Source organism: Taudactylus pleione, unplaced genomic scaffold (assembly GCF_031769625.1).
Source record: "Taudactylus pleione unplaced genomic scaffold, aTauple2 ptg000366l, whole genome shotgun sequence".
NCBI lineage: Eukaryota > Metazoa > Chordata > Amphibia > Anura > Myobatrachidae > Taudactylus > Taudactylus pleione.
In genome coordinates, this window is record NW_028284767.1 from 3,598,861 (window position 1) to 3,621,874 (window position 23,014).

At 44.1% G+C, this 23,014-nt stretch overlaps 1 protein-coding gene across 1 annotated transcript in view; it reads left to right on the forward strand.

The window, feature by feature from the left end:
* Positions 1 to 23,014, forward strand: part of IZUMO1 (izumo sperm-oocyte fusion 1) — an 88,944-nt gene that overhangs the window by 971 nt on the left and 64,959 nt on the right. Inside the window, exon 2 of the mRNA XM_088444475.1 lies at positions 591 to 665. Within this exon, the coding sequence (XP_088300601.1) occupies positions 591 to 665 (75 nt within the window). The remainder of the gene's footprint in view (positions 1 to 590; positions 666 to 23,014) is intronic.

Consider the following 23,014-nt stretch of genomic DNA (forward strand, 5'->3'; position numbering starts at 1 on the left):
TTGGACAACGCAGCTCGGGTAAGTAATGCAGCAGGAGGTGTGATGCTTCCTGTGCATTAGCATATCTGCACAGACGGAATTGCAAAGCTGCTTGCGAGCAGTTCCGTCTGAATCTGAATCAGGCCCACAGTACGCTATAGAATGCTATTTTTTCTGGCTGATAAAGAGCATGTTTGAGCCAACATGGAAAATTCTTATACCTATAGTATTTGGCACCTCATCTGCGCATGCAGCAAAGGTCCTACATGTCCTAATTCGGTTTTGCGTAGGATTTATTTGTACAATTTTTTTGATTTAGGCAATTTATTACAATTTAAAAAACGGTTTGTGACAAAGAACTGCAAATTGTTTCTTGCTCCAGAATATAGCATTAAGTTGTACACACTAAACAATACTTTTCTTTTCTCAGCGTAATTGTTGGTAGAAGAAGGAAAAAAATCTAAGTTTTGGGGGGCTAAGGGCCTTTGTCATTACTGGATGTTTTTCTCACACACACCAAATGGGAAAAACATTTGTCATTTTAAAAACTTTTCTGCCTTTTGTTACCAAATCAGTTTAACTTATCTTTTGCATTTCATATTTTTCCACAGATCAGCAGGCTATTTTTGAAATTACATCGGCATACAAACAGTGTGTGGAACTGATTGAATCCGGCAACTATAAAGGTATTTATATCTACATACTGTATGTTTATTTGTGACTGAGGAATTCGGCAATTCTTCTATTGTTATTTATAGCAGTGTGGAGAAGAGTCCCGGTGCTGGGACCAAGTATAGGAGCCCAACGCAGGAAGAGCAGCAACAGCGGCGGCATTGTATGGGGACACATCTCTGATCGGCACTGGGATGGAGCCTTGGGTCCTGATGCGGCGGCAGTTTAAATTTGTCACCGGTCGCCAGCCAATCCCGGCCATGTACCGGTTGCTAATCAAAAGAAGCTATTGTGTTTGACTCACTGCCGGTACCAAATTCAAAAGGATGCCACTGCTTATGATTGTCTGTAGGTCTGTGAGCCGCAGGCAGCACCAAATTCAAAAGGCTGCTTCTTTTGATCGGCTTCCATTCGGTAAGCCACGAAGTTTAAACTGCGGCCGCATCTGCCCTGGTGGCGGGACCTGATGCTCTGTCCCAGTGCCAAATGGAGTTGTATCCCCGCACAATGCTGCCACTGTTGCTGCATGGTGTGAAAGGTGCAGAGGGTGAGAGAGGGAAGAAGTTAGTGAGAGTTGCAGGGGGTGAGATAGGGAAGCAGGCAGTGAGAAGTGTGGGGAGATGAAAGAGGGAAGCAAACAGTGAGAGGTGCAGGGGGTGAGAGGGAAGCAGACAGTGAGAGGTGAGGGTGAAAGAGGGAAGTAGTAGGTGAAAGGTTCAGGGGGTGAGAGAGGGAAGCAGTAGGTGAAAGGTTCAGGGGGTGAGAGAGGGAAGCAGGCAGTGAGAGGTGCAGGAAGTGAGGGAAGCAGGCAGTGAGGGTGCAGGGGGTGAGAGGTGCAGGAAGTGAGGGAAGCAGGCAGTGAGGGTGCAGGGGGTGAGAGAGGGAAGCAGGCAGTGAGAGGTGCAGGAAGTGAGAGAAGCAGGCAGTGAGGGTGCAGGGGGTGAGAGAGGGAAGCAGGCAGTGAGAGGTGCAGGAAGTGAGGGTGCAGGAGGTGAGATGATAGCAGGCAGTGAGGGTGCAGGGGTGAGATGGAAGCAGGGGCTGAAAGGGTAGCACAGATTGAAAGGTGCAGGGGCTAATTAAAGGAAATAGAGACGCAGGTGATCAGACACAAAGGAGAGCATGTGGGCACTAAGAAGGTTACCAGGGATGAAGATATGGGCACATGAGGGGGCTGAGAGACAAAGGAAACAGATAAGAGGAAGTAGAAGACACATATGGAAGACATAAGAGAGGTGAGCAAAGCTTATTCTACTAAAAGCATTTAAAATGAATCTTCTATTATCATATCTCACTTTATCAAATTCCCTAAAGCTTCAGGGTGGTGGATTGATTCAGTTTTCCTTACTGCCACTTCTAAATTCCCCGTTTGAGAAGTGATTAATAGTAAAAATGTGTTCAAATTTCACATCAGGCAGTGGTTACACATACAGTACACATACAGGACTGGATGCACTATACTGAAAGTCAAACCTAGCCACAATCATAAACCCGGAAGACTGCAAAGGACAGCTCTTATCGGAAAAGCTCAAATGTACCTGCATACGACATTACTATATGTGATCAGTGGAGGGATACATCACATCCAAAGTGTGATGCTTGATGCATCCTGTCCAAAGTGTTATAATCCACTTATTCAATCCAATCCGATAATGTTTTTATTGTGTAATGAAATAATGTGTGTGGGTCATCCATATTGGACAAATGCATTAGGTGGAACATTTCCAGTATAACAATGATACAATTTCCCAGATTGCACAGGCACTGAAGAATATATTTCTATTGCTCTTTCATTTACATTTTTGTGATGTAATCATTTATTTTTTTATATTCATGATCTGTTTAAAACTAATCAGATTTAAAACAGTCCGGCTGTAACATGTGTTCCTCCATTGTATATGGAAGTCACTGTAAGGAGATGCAATATATACTGTATAACCAGCAGATGATAGATAATAATACAATAAAAAAGGGCAGGAAAGTGCGGGCCCATATTTTTGAAAGGCCACAGGAGCCAGGCCTGGGAAAACAGATTATCAAGGCTGGCACAGGGGTAACATTTTTTTATTATTATTTACAGATTAGAAGCTATTAACAGTGGTTTATGGGATAAAATTAGAGATGTGCGGGTTCCGTTGTACTCGGTTCTTTTCGCCAAAATTATCACAAGTTCTGATTAGTTCAGATTTATTTTATTGGCTATCCACAACACGTGATAGCCAATAGCCAATAAAATGCAGGTTTTGAGATCCGAACATATCTGAGTAAATCCGAGTAAAAACGTGTAAAACCGAACCCGCACATCTCTAGATAATATATCAAGTTACCTATGTTACACATTCCGGACACATTAAAGGTTTGTACTAAGGAGAGATGGGTTCCAGTCAGTGGATAGACATGTAAAAGGTCAACAATGTCTAGATAGACAACAGATGTTCCACAGGCAATAGGTCGACAGGGACAAAAAGGTGAACACAGAAAAGGTCAACATGGATGAAGGTCAGCAGGTACAAAAGACACGTTTGATTGTTTTTTTTAGGGTTAGGCACTTACCAGAGGGTTAGTGTAGGGCACTAGAAGGGACGATTAGGGTTAGGCATTTACCCTGACGGCTAGGGTTAGGCACCAGGAGGGAGGGTTATGGTTAGGCACCAAGGTAGTGGCAGATCCAGGGGGGGCGATCAGGGTGATCTCCCCCCTAACCGTAACAGAGAGTCACAGCCACCGCAGTGTAAGTCTTGTATTGATGCTGCAGTGGTGCAGCTTCGCCTCCGGGCAGATTGGTGAGCTGAGGCCAGCCGGCAACGTACAGTCAGCCCAGCATGAGGAACTGGCAGTGGCACCCGGCCGGAGCAGGACGACACCCCCCCATCCCAGCTCCTCAGTCTCTTGGAGGCGGACCCTGCACACAGAGGACCTCATTCAGAGTCGGTCGTTGCAGCCGTACGGTCATGTGGCCAACGACCGTAAACAAAGTGCCGCCCATTCGTTAGCACTGCACCTCCTCTAGCTACTGACTGATCTGATCGAACGAACGAAACAATCGTAGTCAGGCGCTGTCATTCGTTGTATGCTAATTATGTTCTGATGTTTGCGGCCGTATGTGTTGTTTGGATGGTCACATGTCATGTTTTCATGGACTATCGATCAGCTTGTTATGAGCTTGTTGTCAGTTATCTAATTAATAGTGTTTAACTCTTGCTGTTCTTTAAAACGAGTTTTTTATCATGTGTCAATAAACTTTATTGTTCATTTCGTTGTTGTTTTCTCCGTTCTCTTTTTTTTCACACAATTTTAAAAACAAAGTAAGATTTATTATCTGTGAGTGTACTGTTGATAAGTGTGTTATATTTAAAAATACATGTGCATTTTGCGTTAGGATCATTTGCACTCTTATGTTTGCAATTGCACACTGCGCGTTGTAGCCAATCAAATGTGACCTTATTTTTCGGGCCACATGATTAAAGGATTGGCCCATAGTGTTTTATTTAGGACACTGTAAATATTTTAGCCAATCATCTTTTTTGTACCCCATGTATATTTCATGTTTTCTGCAAAATCGGCCATTGCCATCATGAGAGCCGCGGCCTTTACCAGGAGAGAGTTGCTTGTCCTGGTAAATATCCTGGACAGGCGGATTACGAACGCTGTGCCGCCCATTTCCAACCTCATAAAGCGGGCGGCGTATGCGGAGGTGAAGCGAGCCCTCCGATCTGCGGGTTACCAGCGCAATATTGCGCAATTAGAAAGGCGCTGGTCTGACCTGCGCCGCCGGTCGCCTGCACTCCTGATGAATTTGCGGGTGCAACTATGCAGACGTAAGTATGCGTTTGTTTAACAGTAATCATTAGTGGACTGTTAAAAATGTATGTTCCTTTGCCAATTATTTTAGTCAATGTTAAAAAACCCTCCTGTATGTTGTCCCTATAGTCCTGAATGTGTAAAGTGTACTTGTATTGTGTAGCCGAAATTCAAAACTAATATTTCTTTTTTTTATGTTTACATTTTCTAAGCACAGCGGAGAAAGAGAAAGGCACGCAGAATGCAAAGAAATGCATGTGGCAACCTGCAGCCCTCACCTTCAGCATCTCCTCAACCCAGCCCTCCCTCCCCAGCACCATACTCCCCCAGTAACCCTTCCTCCCTCTTCCAATCCTCCCCGAGTATTCCTCCCTCCCCTGCCCACTCATCCCAAATTTCACAAATATCCCCTCCCTTGGATCTTCCCTGCTCCATTTCCCCTTCCACCATTCCCCCAATTCCCGAATATTCCCCTTCTCCGGAAGTATCTCCGCCGACATCTGTGGTTGTGTCCGACCACTCTGATGGTATGTTTTTGTTTTTTTTATTATATTTGTGAGTGTTGTTGTTATCCATGTATTTCTACAAATTTGTTACCGTTTATTTTTTTAAAAAAGAAATCAGTATGGGGGTCCAAATCATTGCGCAGTAATGCTGTTTTTCACAATTACGACCTTAGGTTTTGTGCCTGGGCCTTTTTTTTTTAGTGTGGACCACAAAAATATAGGTTTTGTGGCCTTAAAAAATGTTTTGTATTTTTAGTAAATAATGATTACATTAGGATTAGTATTTTACAATGTAAAAAAACATGTCACACAACTTGGCAAGGTGCTAGGAACCAGACTACCCTTGTTGATGTTGTGTACACTGTGTTTAAAATGTACTAACATGTAACTTCATTAGGAAAAGTGATGTTTGCCGTAGCAAACAAACACATTGTATTTTAGGATTATCAAGAACATTCTAGAAGTGAATACGTGCATTGTGTTTTAAGGATATGGCCATCATGACTTAAGAATACACCTCCCATTATTTTTAACATCATCATAGTGGTTTTTAGCTTATGCCACATAGTTAGGGTTTCAAATTATTTTAACAACATAAAAGTATAAACCTATTAATAATGTTGTGTGGCTGATACATTCAAACACACCGTAACATCATTGTGTTTAACCACTTTTTGGTACATTGAATAATGTGTAATGTTCAAATGTTTGTAATTTTAATGAAGTATTTAATCCAAACAAAAAAATTTTTGTCCACAGATCTAACCCACATCCTGAGGAAAATAAGGGAGGAGCTTAGAGACACATCTGGCTATTTAATGCAGGCCTACTGCTGCCTCCAAAGAATTGTGGGGCGTTTGGAGGATTTTTAGTTATTTTGTTTACATATTTTTGCATTTTTCTTAAAAAAAAAAAACATTAAAGTTTTTGTGTTTCAAACATTTGTCCTCTTTTTTGCCACACATTAAAGTGTGTAATTCTGCATTTTACAAACTTTTTTAACAAAGGTGGGTGCCTTTCCATAGTGTAAGAACTGCAAAAATGTATTAGTAAACCTTAAGAACATTTGCAGTAATGTTGTATATTTATTATTTAGGGGTTGGCATACATTATCCACCTCAAAATGGCTTTCATTTTGTTTTAAAAAAAAAACCACCATTTGTATTTAATTGAAAACATTTATTAAATAACAAACATGTTGCCAACAGGCTTTTACTCGTAAAAATAATTTCATAACAGATTCACACATAACAAATGTCCTCAGGGTTTGGCCAAATAAAACATCTGGCTTAGTCAAACATAAACAACTATAGTAAAAAACAAACAGATTTTTGAATGGGAAACATACAAATTGGTTGGTAGGAAAAGAAAACAAAAGAAAAAGGTACACATTAAAATACATTTGCAAAAAGTGTTTTGTTTTAAAAAAAAAAAATATTCCTACCTAAAAAAACGTGAAACAACATAATCGCGTCTAGACCCCCCGACAGCATCACAACACCTTCCTCCAAGGGGCCATCCTCTGGCAAGTTCTCCTCTGGCTGCATGGGTACTCGACTCCTTATTGCAATGTTGTGTAAAATCCCACACAGGACCACAATGCGAGAAACCATATCCGGCGAGTACATGAGTGCACCACCAGAGTGATGAAGACACCGGAACTGGCCCTTTAAAAGGCCGATAACAGTGCTCCACCACCTGCCTGGTGGCAGTAAACATGGCATTATAGTGAGCTTGGGGCCCTGGTGTGGGAGTCAAATAAGGAGTCAGCAGCCAGGGCGTGCAAGGATATCCACTGTCACCTGATGGAAATGGGACACCAAAAGATACATATATTTACCATGAAAACATGTTTACACTATTACTAGAGATACATACTGGATTTTTACTTACCAAGAATCCACGCGTCACCAGCTTGCAGTGTGCTTAATTTTGGCCAAATCCCTGAATGCTGGATCACATACGCATCATGGCTGTAGCCTGGGAATTTGGCATTCAGGGAGAGGATCTGGAGGGAGGCATCACAAGCACCATTACATTTAGGGAATTGAAATGTTTTCGGTTCCTATATATTTGTTCCCTGCATGCAGGGGGCTGAAGTGCTATGTGAGTGCCATCCACTACCCCTATGATGTGTGGAAAGCCTGCAATTTCAAAAAACTTCTGCTTTACCACATCAAGGGCTTACTAATAAAATGTGCTAGATGATTGAAAAATGCATCTAGCACATGCCTCAGGATCCGTAAAAATGAGGGCTGGGAGAGGCCACCCACCAGCCCCAAGTGGTTTAGAAGGACCCTGAGGTGCAGAAATGTAACACCGCCAACAACTGTGTAAGTGGTGAGATTGCTGTTGGAATGTGAATCTGACTTTCTAGATCATTCTTTATTATTGAAAGAGTGTCTAGGATAATATTTGGAGGCAGGCGATAAGTGGTTACAACCACATCATCAGGCATTCCAAAAAGGGTGACATGTGTTCTATATATCTTGGCCCTTGCACGCCTCCTATGCCTATGCCCAGGAGGAGGCTGAGGAAGGTTGGTGGGGGGCAACATGGCCACTATTAGCTGTCCAACATCGCTCTGTAAAGTTAAATTTATATTTAAAATTGGTTCTACAGAGTGTTTTGTGATTATTTGTTCAAAAATACTTAGCTTTATAATAATGGTGCATATTCTTACAGGGTTGGGCAGTGCCATCTTCGGAAATCCCTACATGTGTATTTATTGTATGGTTGTTTTTTTATGGAAGACAACATTTTTTGAAATTTTTTTAGTCCAAACAAATATTACTACTATTATTGTTAAAGCAAAGCTTAACTTTAAAATTGGGCAATATGAATTGTTTTTACATGTACGAATTTACATTTACCAAATAGAAAAAATAACATTATTACAATAAAAAAAATAAAAAAAACATAATTGTAGGTTTGAATAGACACTTACCTGATTCAAGTACAAAATGGACTGTTAAACACCTTTAATAAATTAAAAAAAAAAAAAATTAGTAACAAAATTTTTTATTTGTTTAGGATTGTAGAACAAAATGAAAATAAACCAAAAATGCAGTAGGCTGCCACACTTACTTGAGTCTTCTAATCAGGTTGTTTATTTAAGGCTACAAAAGCCCAGCCACCCAAACAGAACAAGTAGCCGGCTCAAACACAACAAGTAATGGGGTTTTTTAACTGTCTGCACCAACCAAAATTTAAAAAAAAAAACCACCACCAAAAAAAGAACACTATAAAAAAACCACCACCAAAAAAAGAACACTATAAAAAAACCACCACCAAAAATAAAGGAACACAAAAAACCCCCACCAAAAATAAAGGGAAAAAAAACACCCACCAAAAATAAAGGAACAAAAAAAACACCCACCAAAAATAAAGGAACAAAAAAAAAACCCACAACCAAAAGAAATTACCAAAAAAAAAAAACAACAACCAACACACAAACAACACACACAAGCAACACTCAAACAACTCACAAGCACCTCTCAAACAACTCACACGAGCAACACTCAAACAACTCACACAAGCAACACTCAAACAACTCACACAAGCACCTCTCAAACAACTCACACAAGCACCTCTTAAACAGCTCACGCAAGCACCTCTCAAACAACTCACACAAGCACCTCTCAAACAACTCACACAAGCACCTCTTAAACAACTCACACAAGCACCTCTCAAACAACTCCAAACAATGTAACCACTAACAATCCCATCCTGTACAACAAAACACTCCAACTACAACCCACAAGTAAGGGAACATTTGGCTGCTTTGCCTTAAATAAAGAAATGAAACACCAATTATTGAATCATTTAGGAAAGGTGTGCATTTGTAGTTAGGCAAATAAGGATGCACGGGTAACCAATCCAGGGATGCGCTCACATCTAGCACAACCCACACAGTAATTATGGAATGCAGGAAAGGTGTGCATTTGTAGTTAGGCAAATAAGGGTGCATGGGTAACCCATCCAGGGATGCGATCACATCTAGCACAATCCACGTAGTAATTACGGAATGCAGGAAAGGTGTGCATTTGTAGTTAGGCAAATAAGGATGCACGGGTAACCAATCCAGGGATGCGATCACATCTATTAAAAAGTCTGCACAAGCAGTATTCTTCATACTCTCTCACAGGTTAGCAGAATGTCAAGCAAGGAGCATGGCGAGCAGAGGCCAACTGAGCCAGGTAAGTGCGAATCACATTTTTTCGACAACACAAGAACTGTTCATATTTCCCTTAAAAAATGTTTATTATTTTATCTAATTGAAACAATGTTCTAGGTGCTGGAAATCAAATTCCACCAGTAGAGGAGGAGGAGGTGGGCCCAAGCAGGCCAAGGCCAAGAAACCCTCAGTTTTCACGGATCGAGCTTGAGACATTGGTGACCATGACAATGGAGAACCTTGTCAATGCCCCAAGAAATATGGGGGCTGGAGCCAAAGACAGGATTTGGGAGGAGATATCCAGGGCTGTTAATGCTGTGGGGACAACCTATAGAACCATGAAAGTCATATGATATTGTGAGTGTACTGAAGTCAAAAACGAGATCTTAATTAAATAAACTAACCCTTAAAAAATGCAACATCACATTGTCACATGGACCGATTTCAATTACCAGTTGAAGAGGAAGCTACGGAGTAGGGTGGACCATGCTGTGGGGACAGGTGGTGGTCCCATCCCTGAGGAGCTGACGTTGACGAGGTTGGAGAAGTTGGCTCAGGGATGTGTGACGGAAGAGGAGATAGTCGGCGTGTCCACTATGGACACTGACATGGCCGACTTCAACGCTCCACATGTACAAGAAGGTAAATATTTTTTGGAAGCAAAAAAGTATAAAGCTCAAACGTGTATGCATTTTTTTTTTGTAAAAAATACTAATGTTTTTTTTATATAATTCCAGACTCAGAGGAGGTAGTGCCTGCTCCTGAGGTCAGGTCTGGGTCCAGCACAGAGGGAGACTAAGCAGGGGAGGATCCAAGTACTCCATCTGGGGACCCTGTGGAGTCTACTCCAGGGCAACCATCAGACCGAGCAGTGCCTCTCCTCACCAGGTTGGTCTCCTAAACTCAGGAGAACAGATGTGTTCTTCTGAGGATGGAGACCACTCTGGTGAGGGTGGCGGTGGCCCTGGACACCATTGCTGGGGCCCTAGATCGTTTAGCCAATACCCAGGAGCAGGCCAACCCACCTGCCATGATGGAGCGAGGCTCCCTTCCTCCCAGGACCACCACCTCTGGCAGCCCAACAGCCACCCCCGCAAGTATGGAGAGCCCTATGCCTAGGCCAGAGGAAATCCCATCTACCTCTGGCAAGGCCAGCCGGCGTGTTACACGCCGGTCGGCTGTCCGTAGCTTACCTCTTCCTCCGAGCCGGGCCAAACGATGAAAGTAGCAGTGGATATCTCCTCCCTCACCTGTTGTCCAGTCCCCATATTTCTTGTCACCAATGTCCGCTCTTTTTTTTTTTTTTTTTAATAAAATTATGTTTTTTTTTTATTATTATTTAATTATATACAAATGTTGCTGTAACAATTATTTTAAAAATTGTGCTGAAAGGCAAATTTCCAAAAAATAAATAAAATTTATACCAAAAATGTCTATCTTTAACTATATCAATGTATAAAAGGTTTAAAAAGTGTGGTATCTGAAAAGGCTGCAACGCAAAACACAATGCTAGATGTTTTAAAAACTGTTTTACAAAAAAAAGGTTTAAAAAGCACAAATAAACATCTGTGTTACGAATTTCCAAATGCACACGCAAGTGAAATGAGTTACAAGGTAATTAGCAGTGTTAATAGTTACAATGCAGCAATCTTAGCTGCTTGGTTTGTGTGGTTCCAAATCGAAACATCGCAGGTAACATCAGATTAACGATTGTACTGTTGTGGCTTACGGACGCTTCTTGCCTACCTTAGCCTGGACAATCATCCTGTTCGTAGAGTGACGTTTTCATGCATCCGCAATTCTTGGTCGTACGAAGCAGGTAATTTATGCACTCCCCTAAAACACCTGGAAACGCTGAAGAACGCCTCAGTTTGCAGACCACCACCCCCGTATACTCCCACAAATGGTCTTACCTGTCAATCAACTTTAGCAATCCACTTCCATGTCGGAAGCCCTACGACCGTCAGTATTTTTTATCGGTAGACCTCGTACGCACATGCGCACTGCTAGCCATGCGCAGGCGCAGAAAGAAAAACATCGTATGCATACGACCTTGCGGCCGCAACAACCGACTCTGAATGAGGTCCAGAATCTCTGGAAGGTGGGAACAGCACAGGAAGAGTGGCTGCCGGATGGGCTGGCCAGGTAGCTGGTGGCAGTAGCTAGATGTCACTCACCCCCAAATGCTCTGTTACACTGCAGTCGCAGCATACGGCGGACGCCGGGCGAACGCTCTGTTAGGCTGCGCAATGCTGGTTGGTTAATGGCTCCGGCCATCCACCAATCACAGTGGTGGGATGTATTCACACACTGATTGGTGCATGTCTGGAAGTATCCACCAATCAGAATGCAGGAGCTGTAGGCATCAAGACTCAAGAGCAACACTCAAGATGGCCACACACATAGCGATATTTTACCCAATCTGTCCGATTCCAACACATTGGAACAACAGATCGTGTAAAATATGGCCAAATCTTGAGTAAATCGTGAGTCCCCACTCACGATCACGATACAATGCGCGTACCCACTGGTCGCACATCGCATCGTCAGATCTGCCGTGCAGTAGGGCAGATCTGACAATCTAGGACACGATGCACTGTGAGACTGGATGCAGGAGAGATCGTATGAAGATTGGACACCAAATTGTGTGCAGATCGTGTTCCGAGCTGCCGGGGAGAGTTTTAAGGGAAATCGTACACATCGGCTGATCGTGTGCAGATCGCTATGTATGTGGGCACCTTGAGAGATGGTGGGTCTAACCAAAAGCAGCCAGGTGAGGATTAGCGATTTAAACATTCTGATATTTAACAAGAGGTGAGGAGAAAGTGCAGGGTTTTTAATCAGTGAGTGGGGATATTGCATATTTGGGTTATGTTTTTCAATGATGGATGATAAATTTAGGGTATGATTTTTATGAGTGAGTGGGTACTGGGGAGGCAGATCTATGGTATACATTTTAATAAGGGAGATGAACTCTGATTTGGGGTGTGATTTCTATTGTGGGAACATGGGTATGTGTGTGTGTGTATATATATATATATATATATATATATATATATATAATATAATGTGTTATATAGCTTAAGGGCATATATATGGAAACCCCTCCCTACAAAAGCTGCATTTGCCCCTGGGTAGCTTTGCCTTCCTCTCCCTCTCCTGCCGGAGTCCTACTGCGCCCATTCCAGCTCCTCTCAGTGAGGGGAGCGAAGAGCAGGAATGGGCGCAGCAGGACTCCAGTAGCAGAGTGAGAGGTAGGCTTTCTTTCCCGGCCAGGTTGTTGAGGTAATTCAGAGCTGTCCCTGACACCGCCATGCAGTAAAAGCTGCCAAGTCCTCCAAATTGTCGAAACTAGATTATTGGCTGTGACAAGATCAGTTTAAAATTGAATCGCAGCGACACCACCTTGCGACTGCCCACAAGACGCCATTTTGCCAAATGGCCGCCTAAGCGCCATTTTAGATAAACTCACACTTTAGTACATGTGGCGATAATACTATTAGCATCATGCAAATGCATCTCTGACCATCGCCATAAGTTACGGCGATTCACCAGAAGCCTATTTCATTACTTTACATATTATAAAGGATATATATTTCAGAAATGGCTTTACAGTATGCCAAAATTGATTGCATTAGCTGAATAAAGCAAATGGCTACATGACAACTAGCTTGTGTAGATAAGCTTCCTGGACAGTATCTGCCCTCACTACAGGTGGTCTGGCTCGAATACACACCTACATTAGCAGGCTTCCTGCAAGGACATGATTTCAAAGACTAGAGTGTCATCTTAGGTCTGTCGCTTGTAGCTGGGCTATTTGCATTTCACACAAGAGACTGGGAGAATAAAGAGTTTTTCTTTTGAAGCCTGGGACAGGTAGGGGGGACTGCTGACAGAGTGGGCATGTGGAACTATCTGGCTCAGCGTGTCACACTGCTAAGATGTTCACTTAGTGAGAGTTAAGTGCACCCTTCCTCATACACACATTAATACGTCTTTATATCAAACCCCGAATACTCACACATTACATATTCACACATAAGGTTTAATAAGCTTTAAAGTATATGATTTAAGTTGGTTCAGTTAGTTTAAATGCTGAGAAATAAAGATATTTGATAACTAAGGTTTTATACATGCTAAACAAGTCGTGTTTGGTTTCGTACTGATGCGTACTCTTTTTACAGTATTCCGGTGTTATCGGTGGGGAGATCGCATCATGCATTCCCAACTTATGGACCGCAGAGGCTACAAGCAACAAAATGTATATTTCATGAACTGTTAGGATGTTACAGGGGTCGGGAAGGGAAAGACCCCCAGCTGTTAGAGGCAGGGAGAGTCTATTTGAACCAGCCTTTTAAATGCTCTGTAACAGATGCTTCTCCCCTGGGAACCAATGACATCAGCAACAAACTTCTCTATTGTCCTGTCTATTCTTGGGGGGTATAAATATGTGTGCTCAAATGCTGGGTTCTTAGTCTTCCTGCTGAATGCTGAATGACGAGGGGTCTCTTGCTGATGCCTATGTTCGGGTCCGGAAGCGCTGCGTATGTATACTGTACTTGGGTCTGTATAATTCCTTTTGCACCTAAATTGTGTCTGGATCAATTGCGTGTAACTGTCTGAACTTTTACTTGAATAACACTTGGGCTTTGGAACCACAGGTTCAAGGTCTAAGTCTTTATTTACTGTATGACTGCGTACGCAAATTAGCGTCATCCTTAGAGGTTTATAGGAAGGATTTTAGAAGGTACAGGCAGGGGTATATAGAGGTTCATTTTAATATCGTTAAAATATTGATGATATGACTGAACGTAACATCTTTAGGGGTCTATGGGCCTAATTCAGACACGCTAGTGAGTGCTGAGCTCCGTCATGCGCATGCGCGAGACCCGCATAGCGACAGCCAAGCTGTCGCTATGGGTCTCACACCAAAGGGGGCGTGCTGTCGATGGTGAGTGACAGCACGCTCCCTTTGGTGTTCGTGCCGGGGGCGTTGCTGCCCAGACGGAGGCGTTCCCATGGGAACGCCTACCGTCTGGGACCGGCCCACTGACATCACTAGTGATGTCAGTGGGAGTGCTTTGGCTCTGATAGAGCCAAAAGCACTCCTGGGCTTGCGGCAGCGAGACCCTACCGCAGGGTCTCGCCGCAAGCCCGATGGTCGCGATGGTCTTGACCATCGCGACCATCTTTTTGGCCGCTCGCATAAGCTGTGGGCGGTCACCCACAGCTATGCGAGCGGCCAGGAGGCCGCTCCATTTTTAGGTAGGAGGGCCCTGATTCAGAGCGAGCTCTCTGGTCAGAGCGTCCGGCTCTGAATCAGGCCCTATGTACTAAGCAGTGATAAGAGACCGAGTGAAAAGTGATAAGTCAGTGATAAGGTGCCAGCCAATCAGCTCCCAACTGCCATCTCACAGGTTGCGTTTGAAAAATTACAGTTGGGAGCTGATTGGCTGGCACCTTATCACTTTCTTATCACTTTTCACTCTGTCTCCTAACACTGCCTAGTACATAGACCCCTTAGTGAGACACAAAAGGACACACACAGAACAACTATACAGTATGTTTTATATAAGAATTATCGCGTGCTGATGGGATAAGAAACATGAGGATGTTCCCACGATAGATGTACTGATGTTGTATAAGCTTCATCCCTCTCCACAATAGATGATACAAATTTCTGTACCCCAGTGAGGACAAAAATAAGAACTGAGTTAAGCAGAATGGTGACAGCCTAGAATGAGTAGTCTGGGAGAGTTGGGACTCAATATCGGAGGGGGCAAGACTGGAAGTGAGAGGAGATATGAGTAGAGAGTGTAGGAGCCAGGATTAATTTCTAAACTGCCCCCCCTAAAAAAAATGTCTAGATCCGCCCCTGCACCAAGGGGAGGGTTAGAGTAAAGCTTAGGGTAAGAAAAAAAAACAACGTGTCGACCTTTTCTGTGTCAATCTTTTGTCCCTGTAGACCTATTGCCTGTCAAATATCTGTTGTTTATCTGTTATACCAAACCCAGAGGCATATACCTAAAAGAGCAAACAGGGACTATGGGGCAGTTCTGAAATTTGGCCTATGAGAGCAAAACATGTGAATCCAGGTCTGGTAGTAGTGTGCCCCCAATGGGCCAGTCTGAGGCAATGGCCTCTGGTAGCAGACTTTGGAGAGCAGTACAATATGCTGTAGGGAACATTATTAAACATGTAGATTAAAGTGAAAATATAGGTTTTTTGTTACTTAATAATTCTTGTATACAGTTGGTTGCATAATGCATGGACAATGTGCCATTTTCACAAGTCTCATAGATTTTGGACCAATTTGGTTTAAATCATCCAAATTCTGTGACAAAGTGACACTTTTAGACTGCACCTCGACCCGGGTCGAGCCGCCTCAACACAGCAATTACCCGGGTTATTTTGGAGATGTGAAAGGGGCATAAGAGAGACGGCTAGTAACTGGAAAGCTGGTGCTATTCCTCAGGTGCACTCAGCAACTACTGAGTACAGTATACATGGGTTGTTAATAAATAAGATCAGTATCAATATATATATATATATATATATATAAATATATATATATAAGGACAGTCAATTCTCAGTGAAGTGTTTTATATATATATATATATATATATATATATATATTTTTTTTTTTTTTTTTTTTTGACACTCTGTTCTGCAGAGCATACAACATGCATTGCATCTAGGGGTGAGCGGGTTCGGATTTCTGAAATCCGAACCCCCCCGATCTGAGGCCGATCCGAATCAGGCTCGACTTTTCCCGCCTGACTCGGATCTGAAATCGAGGCAAAACGTCATCATCCCGCCTTCCGGGTCTCGCGGTTTTGGATCCTATATAAGGTACCCGCGTCGGCGCCATTTTCTCACTCGGCTGTGGACAGTGAAGAGGGAGGGTGGGAGTTAGGGCTGGCTAGGCTGTGTAGTGTAGTATTGTAGTGTAGTGTAGTGTTGTGCTGTGCTGTGTTGCGCTGTGCTGCTGTTGTCCATAGGGGATGTTGATTGACAGCACGCCCCCTTTGGTGGGCGTGCCGGGGGCGTGCCTGCCAGACGGAGGCATTCCCAAGGGAACGCCTACCGTCAGAAGCCGGCCCTACTGACATCACTAGTGATGTCAGTGGGAGTGATTTTGGCTCTGATAGAGCCAAAATCACTCCTGGCCTTGCCTTTGAGAAACTCAACCGCAGGCTTCTGCTCGCAGTGGCGATGGTCGCGATGGTCAAGACCATCGCGACCATCATCCTGCATGCTCATATATGCTGTGGGTGGTGACCCACAGCTATTTGAGCGTCCAGGAGGACGCTCCATATTTATGGAGGTGGGCCCTGATTCAGAGAGAGCGCTCTGGTCAGAGCGTCCGGCTCTGAATCAGGGCCTGTGTGCGCAGTAGCGGCACGTGCATCAACAAAGTAGTGCCAAGCGTGCGGCTGTGTCATAAGTAAAGGGCCGGCTGGCTTGACCGTTAAAGGGTCCTGTAACCCCCAAAGTACACTCCAAACAAAATAAAAAAATATTTTCTGTGTTTGTGAATTGTGTGCGCAGTAGCCGCACATGCATCAACAAAGTAGTGCCAAGCGTGCGCCTGTGTCATAAGTAAAGGGCCGGCTGGCTTGACCCGTGAAAGGGTGCTGTAACCCCCAAAGTACACTCCAAACAAAATAAAAAAATATTTTCTGTGTTTGTGAATTGTGTGCGCAGTAGCCGCACGTGCATCAACAAAGTAGTGCCAAGCGTGCGCCTGTGTCATAAGTAAAGGGCCGGCTGGCTTGTCCGTTAAAGGGTGCAGTAACCCCCAAAGTACACTCCAAACAAAATAAAAAAATATTTTCTGCGTTTGTGTGCGCCTTAGCCGCACGTATATATCAATATAACATAAATGGAGGACCAAACTTTCTTCGATATAAATAAAATAGGGAAAGAATAAGAACCACTTCCTCCTAGTGCTGTTGCTGCTGCTCTGGAGTTGTTCAAAATCCCAGAGAGGAAGTAGGAACACCACTACTTTTACTAAACAATTGACCCTCCAACAGTCCCTAGCGAGGAGGATGAAGTACGACAGCAGTCATCCTGCAGCAAAATGTATAACTGAGGCTTTGACTGCTATGTTGGTGTTAGACGTGCGTCCGGTATCCGCCATTAGTGCAGTGGGATTTAGACAATTGATGGAGGCAGTGTGTCCCCGGTACCAAATCCCGTCTAGATTCCACCTGCATCCTTAAAGCAGCAGCGACAAGCGTGTGTCTGTTAAAGGGTGGTGTAACTCTCAAAGTGCGCTCCACAAACAATAAAAAAATTCTTCTTTTTTTTCTGTCTTTGTGAATTGTATGGGCTGTAGCCGCACCTGCATCCTCAAAGCAGCAGCGACAAGCGTGCGTCTGTCTGTTAAAGGGTGGTGTAACCCTCAAAGTGTGCTCCACAAACAATAAAAAATTCTTTTTTTCCTGTCTTTGTGAATTGTGTGCACTGTAGCTGCACGTGCATCAACAAAGGAGCAGCGCCAAGCGTGCACCTGTGTCCCATAAGTCTGTTAAAGGGTGGTGTAACCCCCAAAGTGCTCCAAAAAATAAAAAACATTATTTTTTCTGTGTTTGTGACTTGTGTGTGATGTAACCGCACGTGCATCAACACAGTAGCAGCGCCAAGCGTGCGCCTGTGTCATAAGTCAAGGGCCGGTTTGGACATCTGGTCCGGACTGAAGGACGTGCCAACAATTTCTGACAAGTCTACTGTCACTGCATATGATACTGTCCTCAAAGCAGCAGCGACAAGCGTGCGTCTGTCTGTTAAAGGGTGGTGTTACCCCCAAAGTGCGCTCCAACAAAATAAAATAATATTTTTTTCTGTGTTTGTGTGTGAAATGTATGCGCAGTAGCCGCACCTGCATCCTCAAAGCAGCAGCGACAAGCGTGCATCTGTCTGTTAAAGGGTGGTGTAACCCTCAAAGTGCGCTCCACAAAAAATAAAAAATTCTTTTTTTTCTGTCTTTGTGAATTGTGTGGGCTGTAGCCGCACTTGCATCCTCAAAACAGCAACGACAAGCATGCGTCTGTCTGTTAAAGGATTACATCGGTGACAGCATCCAAGTAGGCATGTCAGACAGTCCGTACCTGTACTGGCAGGAAAAAGAGGCAATTTGGAGGTCCCTGTACAAACTGGCTCTATTTTACCTGAGTTACCCCCCCTCCAGTGTGTACTCCGAAAGAGTGTTTAGTGCAGCCGGGAACCTTGTCAGCGAAAGGCGTAGGAGGTTGCTTCCACAAAATGTGGAGATGATGTTCATAAAATGAATTATCAACTCTTCCAGGGAGACCAGCCTCCAGAACGTACAGAGGGACCTGTGGTTGTGGATTCCAGCGGGGAAGAATTAATACTCTGTGAGGATGAGGATGTACACAACACTGAAGAGAGTGAGGAATCGGTGGATGAGGAGGATGAGGACGACATCTTGCCTCCGTAGAGCCAGTTTGTGCAGGGACAGATTAATTGCCAGCTTGTTTTGTGGGGGCCCAAACGAACCAATCATTTCAGCCACAGTCATGTGGCAGACCCTGGCGCTGAAATGTTTGGTTTGTTAAAGTGTGCATGTCCTGTTTATACAACATAAGGGTGGGTGGGAGAGCCCAAGGACAATTCCATCTTGCACCTCTTTTTTTTCTTTGAATTATGTACTGTTTGGGGCCTAGTTTTTCAAACTGCCATCCTGTGTGCCACTGCAGTGTCACTCCTAGATGGACCACGTGTTTGTGCCGCCCACTCATATCTCTTAGCATAGTCATCCAGCTACCTCGGTGCAACCTTTTGGACATAAAAACACTATTGTGAGGTGTGAGGTGTTCAGAATAGACTGGAAATGAGTGGAAATTAAGGTTATTGAGGTTAATAATATCATAGGAGCAGAAAAACACACAAATTCTGTGATTTTAGCTGTTTTTTTGCTTTTTTTTAAAAAAATACAGATCCAAAACACAAAACCCAGAACCCAAAACACGGAAGGGTGGTTTTGGCAAAACCAATCCAGATCCAAAACACAAAGAAAGATCCGGATCCAAAACCAAAACAAAAAACACGAAAAGTGCCCGGTGCACACCCCTAATTGCATCTATCATACTCCGTTGGTATGTGGGATACTTGGGCCATTACTTGGGGTGTGAGTGGCCCCTGTGGGTCTCACAGTTGCTGCCTCTTGGCACCTGCATTTAGCACTGCTGCAGAGCTGCTTGGAGCATCCAGACTGCATCTTGCAGAGTCGCCCAGGGCGTCCAGCAGTGCTTTACTTCCTGGTGCCAGTGGCCCATAGAGCACTGCTCCGACACTGTTGAATGCTCTGTTGCATGATAAGATATGTACTTTTATTTTGTGGTTCCTTTATTTCAATTAATTTTATACATGTGGGTCTCATGATGAAGTGATTGTTGATAATAACCACTTCTCTTATTTATTGGGGGTCAGGGGAAGTAATAGTGAGGGTAGAACAAAGAAGTATTCACAATAAATTATTTACAGACCAATGTAAGTTATACACAGTTGTTTTGCGTTAATAAAATTATCTGATAAATTACAATATTAATATTTAATTCTAACAATTCAAATTCCATTAAATAATTTAATTACTCTCATTAACAACCTTTCTATTAGCCTAAGCCTTAAGAATAAATTGCATACACATTTAGTTCTTCATTATATTAAACTATTACTTTCAAATTAGGCCATGTTTTAGTCCAGAACAATCACCATTACTTTTCACTATTCATTGAACTATGGTTTGAAGGATAATGGCTCTAACTCTTGAGTCCATTTCCTAGCTATTTTGGAGTCGTACAATTGCTTTCATTGTCTTTACTATTTTCTAATTAATGTAAGTTATCTCTTTGCTTTTTCCACATGGGTGTCACCGAGGCCCTAACTAGGGGTGTGTGACCAGTGCCGCCGTACAGAGGGGCTGATTCAGACCCGTTGCGAGCGCTAAGCGCTCGCATGAGGGCCGATGTTTGCCCCCTGCGCATGCGCCGCCTCCGGTGTGCGCATGCGCGAGACCCGACCAGCGACGGGCGCTCCGTCACTACGGGTCTCGCACCAAAACGGGGCGGCTGTCGATTGTGATTGACAGCTCACCCCGTTTTGGAGGCGGGCAGGGGGGGTGGCTACACAAACGGAGGCGTTCCTGAAGGAACGCCTGCCGTTTGTACCAGTGATGTCAGTGGTGAGCTTCCTGCTCTGTTTAGAGCAGGAAGCTCACTGGGGCTTACAGGAATGAGACCCTACCACAAGGGTCTCGTCGCAAGCCCAGACCATCACCTGGCCGTTCGCAAAATCTGTGGGTGGTCACCCACAGCTTAGCGAGTGGCCAGGAGGCCGGCGCCATAAAAAAAAAACGCCCTGATTCAGAGCGAGCACTCTGAAAGAGCGTCCGGATCTGAATCAGGGCCAGAGTACAGTGGCACTGTTCGGTGGCACTGTTGTTGCCCCTTGCTGCCCCATGGCCCTTGCTTCTGGCTAGCAGGGTGCATGGAACGACATCCAGCAGCCAGTAACCCTGCAGATGCTACAGACAGGCACCCTATTGTGTATATAGCTGCAGCGCCATGCTTTTGGGTGCTGGCTGGCCCCGCCCCCTATGTGCAATGTCATGATGTCATGCGCAAAGGGGGTGGGGCAAGCACAGGGCACATTAAAGCCCTGGTATGGCACTGGGTGCCCCAATCCTACCTAAAGCTCTCTGTTCCTCACATCCAGCCTCTTTCCTAGGGGCATATTTATTAATTATCGAATTTTAAACTCAATAACTATAATTTCTTACTGCTGGAATTCACAAATTATGTAACTCCCAAATGTATTAAATTACGGTACACATGTAGGGACAGAAGCTCCGGAATGAGTCCGTCCTTGCGATGTGTAAGAAGTGAACGCTAATGTTGTCGTTTCTCTATAGGGATGCTGCTGCGCTTCTGCACATACATGGTCTGCTGACCACACATGCATGCTGGCCATTGCTGGGGAGGGTTCCTGCGGCCATCTGTAGCCCATAGTATACAGTGACTAGTGCCATCTGAAGACGGTGTTAGTCATCGGGACCTAGCTCTTGGAATGCATTCTGGAGCTTGGTAAATCCGTCTGCCTAGCAGCCTCTGCTGTTGGAAACGGGACCATGGCAGATTCTGGAGTATCTGCTGCAGTGCTTCCATGTTACATTTGGAGGATCCTGCGTAAACGGGTGTTTTGGGGGGATATCCCACATATATATTATTTGATAAATAGTCCTGTCACATCCACCTTTGACATAATGGCAAATATGCCCTATTCTTGCCCAAGATGCAACCAAATCTCTTATACATTCTTTCTTCATCTCACAATTTGACTATTACAGCCTCCTCTTACAGCCATTAACTTCACCCATCTATCCCTGCTTTAATCCACCTTAAATGTCACAGCAAGATTGAAATCCCTCTCGTGTCGCTTCACATCCCCACCCTTCTGCAAGTCTCTACACTGGGTCTCCGTGTCCTTCATAATCTAATTCAAAATAATCACTCTTACCTGGAAAGAACATAGCAACAACTCCTAAGTCTGTCCTCAAATGACCCTCCTCTGGCCTTCTTAAATCTACCTTTGACCAGTGTCATGCCTTGACTCTGGTAACCACCTTTGACTTTCATCTGCAAGACTTCTCCCATGATGCTAACCACTTATGGAATTCCCTATCACACCCACTTAGACTCTCCCACACCCTTCAAATCTTTAAATGCTTTCTGAAAACCCATCTCCTTATTAGAGCCTATCCTACTACCACCTGTACTAATGCACCCAATACATCTGTCCTGCTTTACAGGCAGAGTCACACTCACTCCTCTCTTCAGCCGGTATTTTCATGTCATAATAATAATAATAATAATAATAATAATAATATTCTGCCAAACATTTTTGTTAGCCTCTTCAGTCAGTTCATCGTTAGATTTCTTCACTGTGCTAATATAACAGATGTTTGGGCTAGAACCGAGGACACATAAACGTCTAGTCAGGGATAGAGGGGTTAATAAAGTTAAAGCTGTTTGTTTTTGTTTAACAGTGGGTGGGCAGATGTGATAGGATGAGAGGTTATTGGGCGTGTTATGTGAGAGGGTGTGGGGAATCTACTGTTGTAAAATCTGGCTCTTTGAATTTGATCTCCCACCCACCTTCCCCTATTGTGTCTTGTGTCAGCTTTATTTCATAGCAGGGAAAGACCGGCAATATTGAAGCGTCCTTCTTGCGGCAGAATGAGCGGTACGCACCCCTTCAATGCACTGGTTAGGCTGATTTCACCCTATTGGGGTCAGCGGCACCTCTCGACCGAGCAAGCTGTATGGTGCATCGGCATGGGTGTCGGAGGCACAGTTTAAAGCACATCTATGAAACATTGCTACACAGCAGTGGCAGAAATGAAAAGTAGTGCACCCACCCAGTGGGGTACGGCCAGCAGAATCACAGTACTTGTTTACATAGTGGGCTACAGCCCAAGGAGTCACAGTGCACAATCTTATTCACATTCCATCACATAGTGCCCCTGATTCACATTACACCATAAAGTAGTGTCTCTTATTTATGTTACGACACACAGTAGTGCCCCTTTTACACAATGCCCACAGTAGTGACCCTTTTACACAATGCCCACAGTAGTGACCCTTATACACAAAGCCCACAGTAGTAATGCCCCTTATACAATACCCACAGTAGTAGTGCCACTTATACAATGCCCCCAGCAGTGGTGTCCCTTACACAATGCCCCCAGTAGTGGTGCCCCCTATGCAGTCACCTTAGTAGTAGGGCCCCCTATGCAGTGCCCCAGTAGTAGTATGCCCCCCAGTATTATGCCCCCCATTAGCATGCCCCCAGT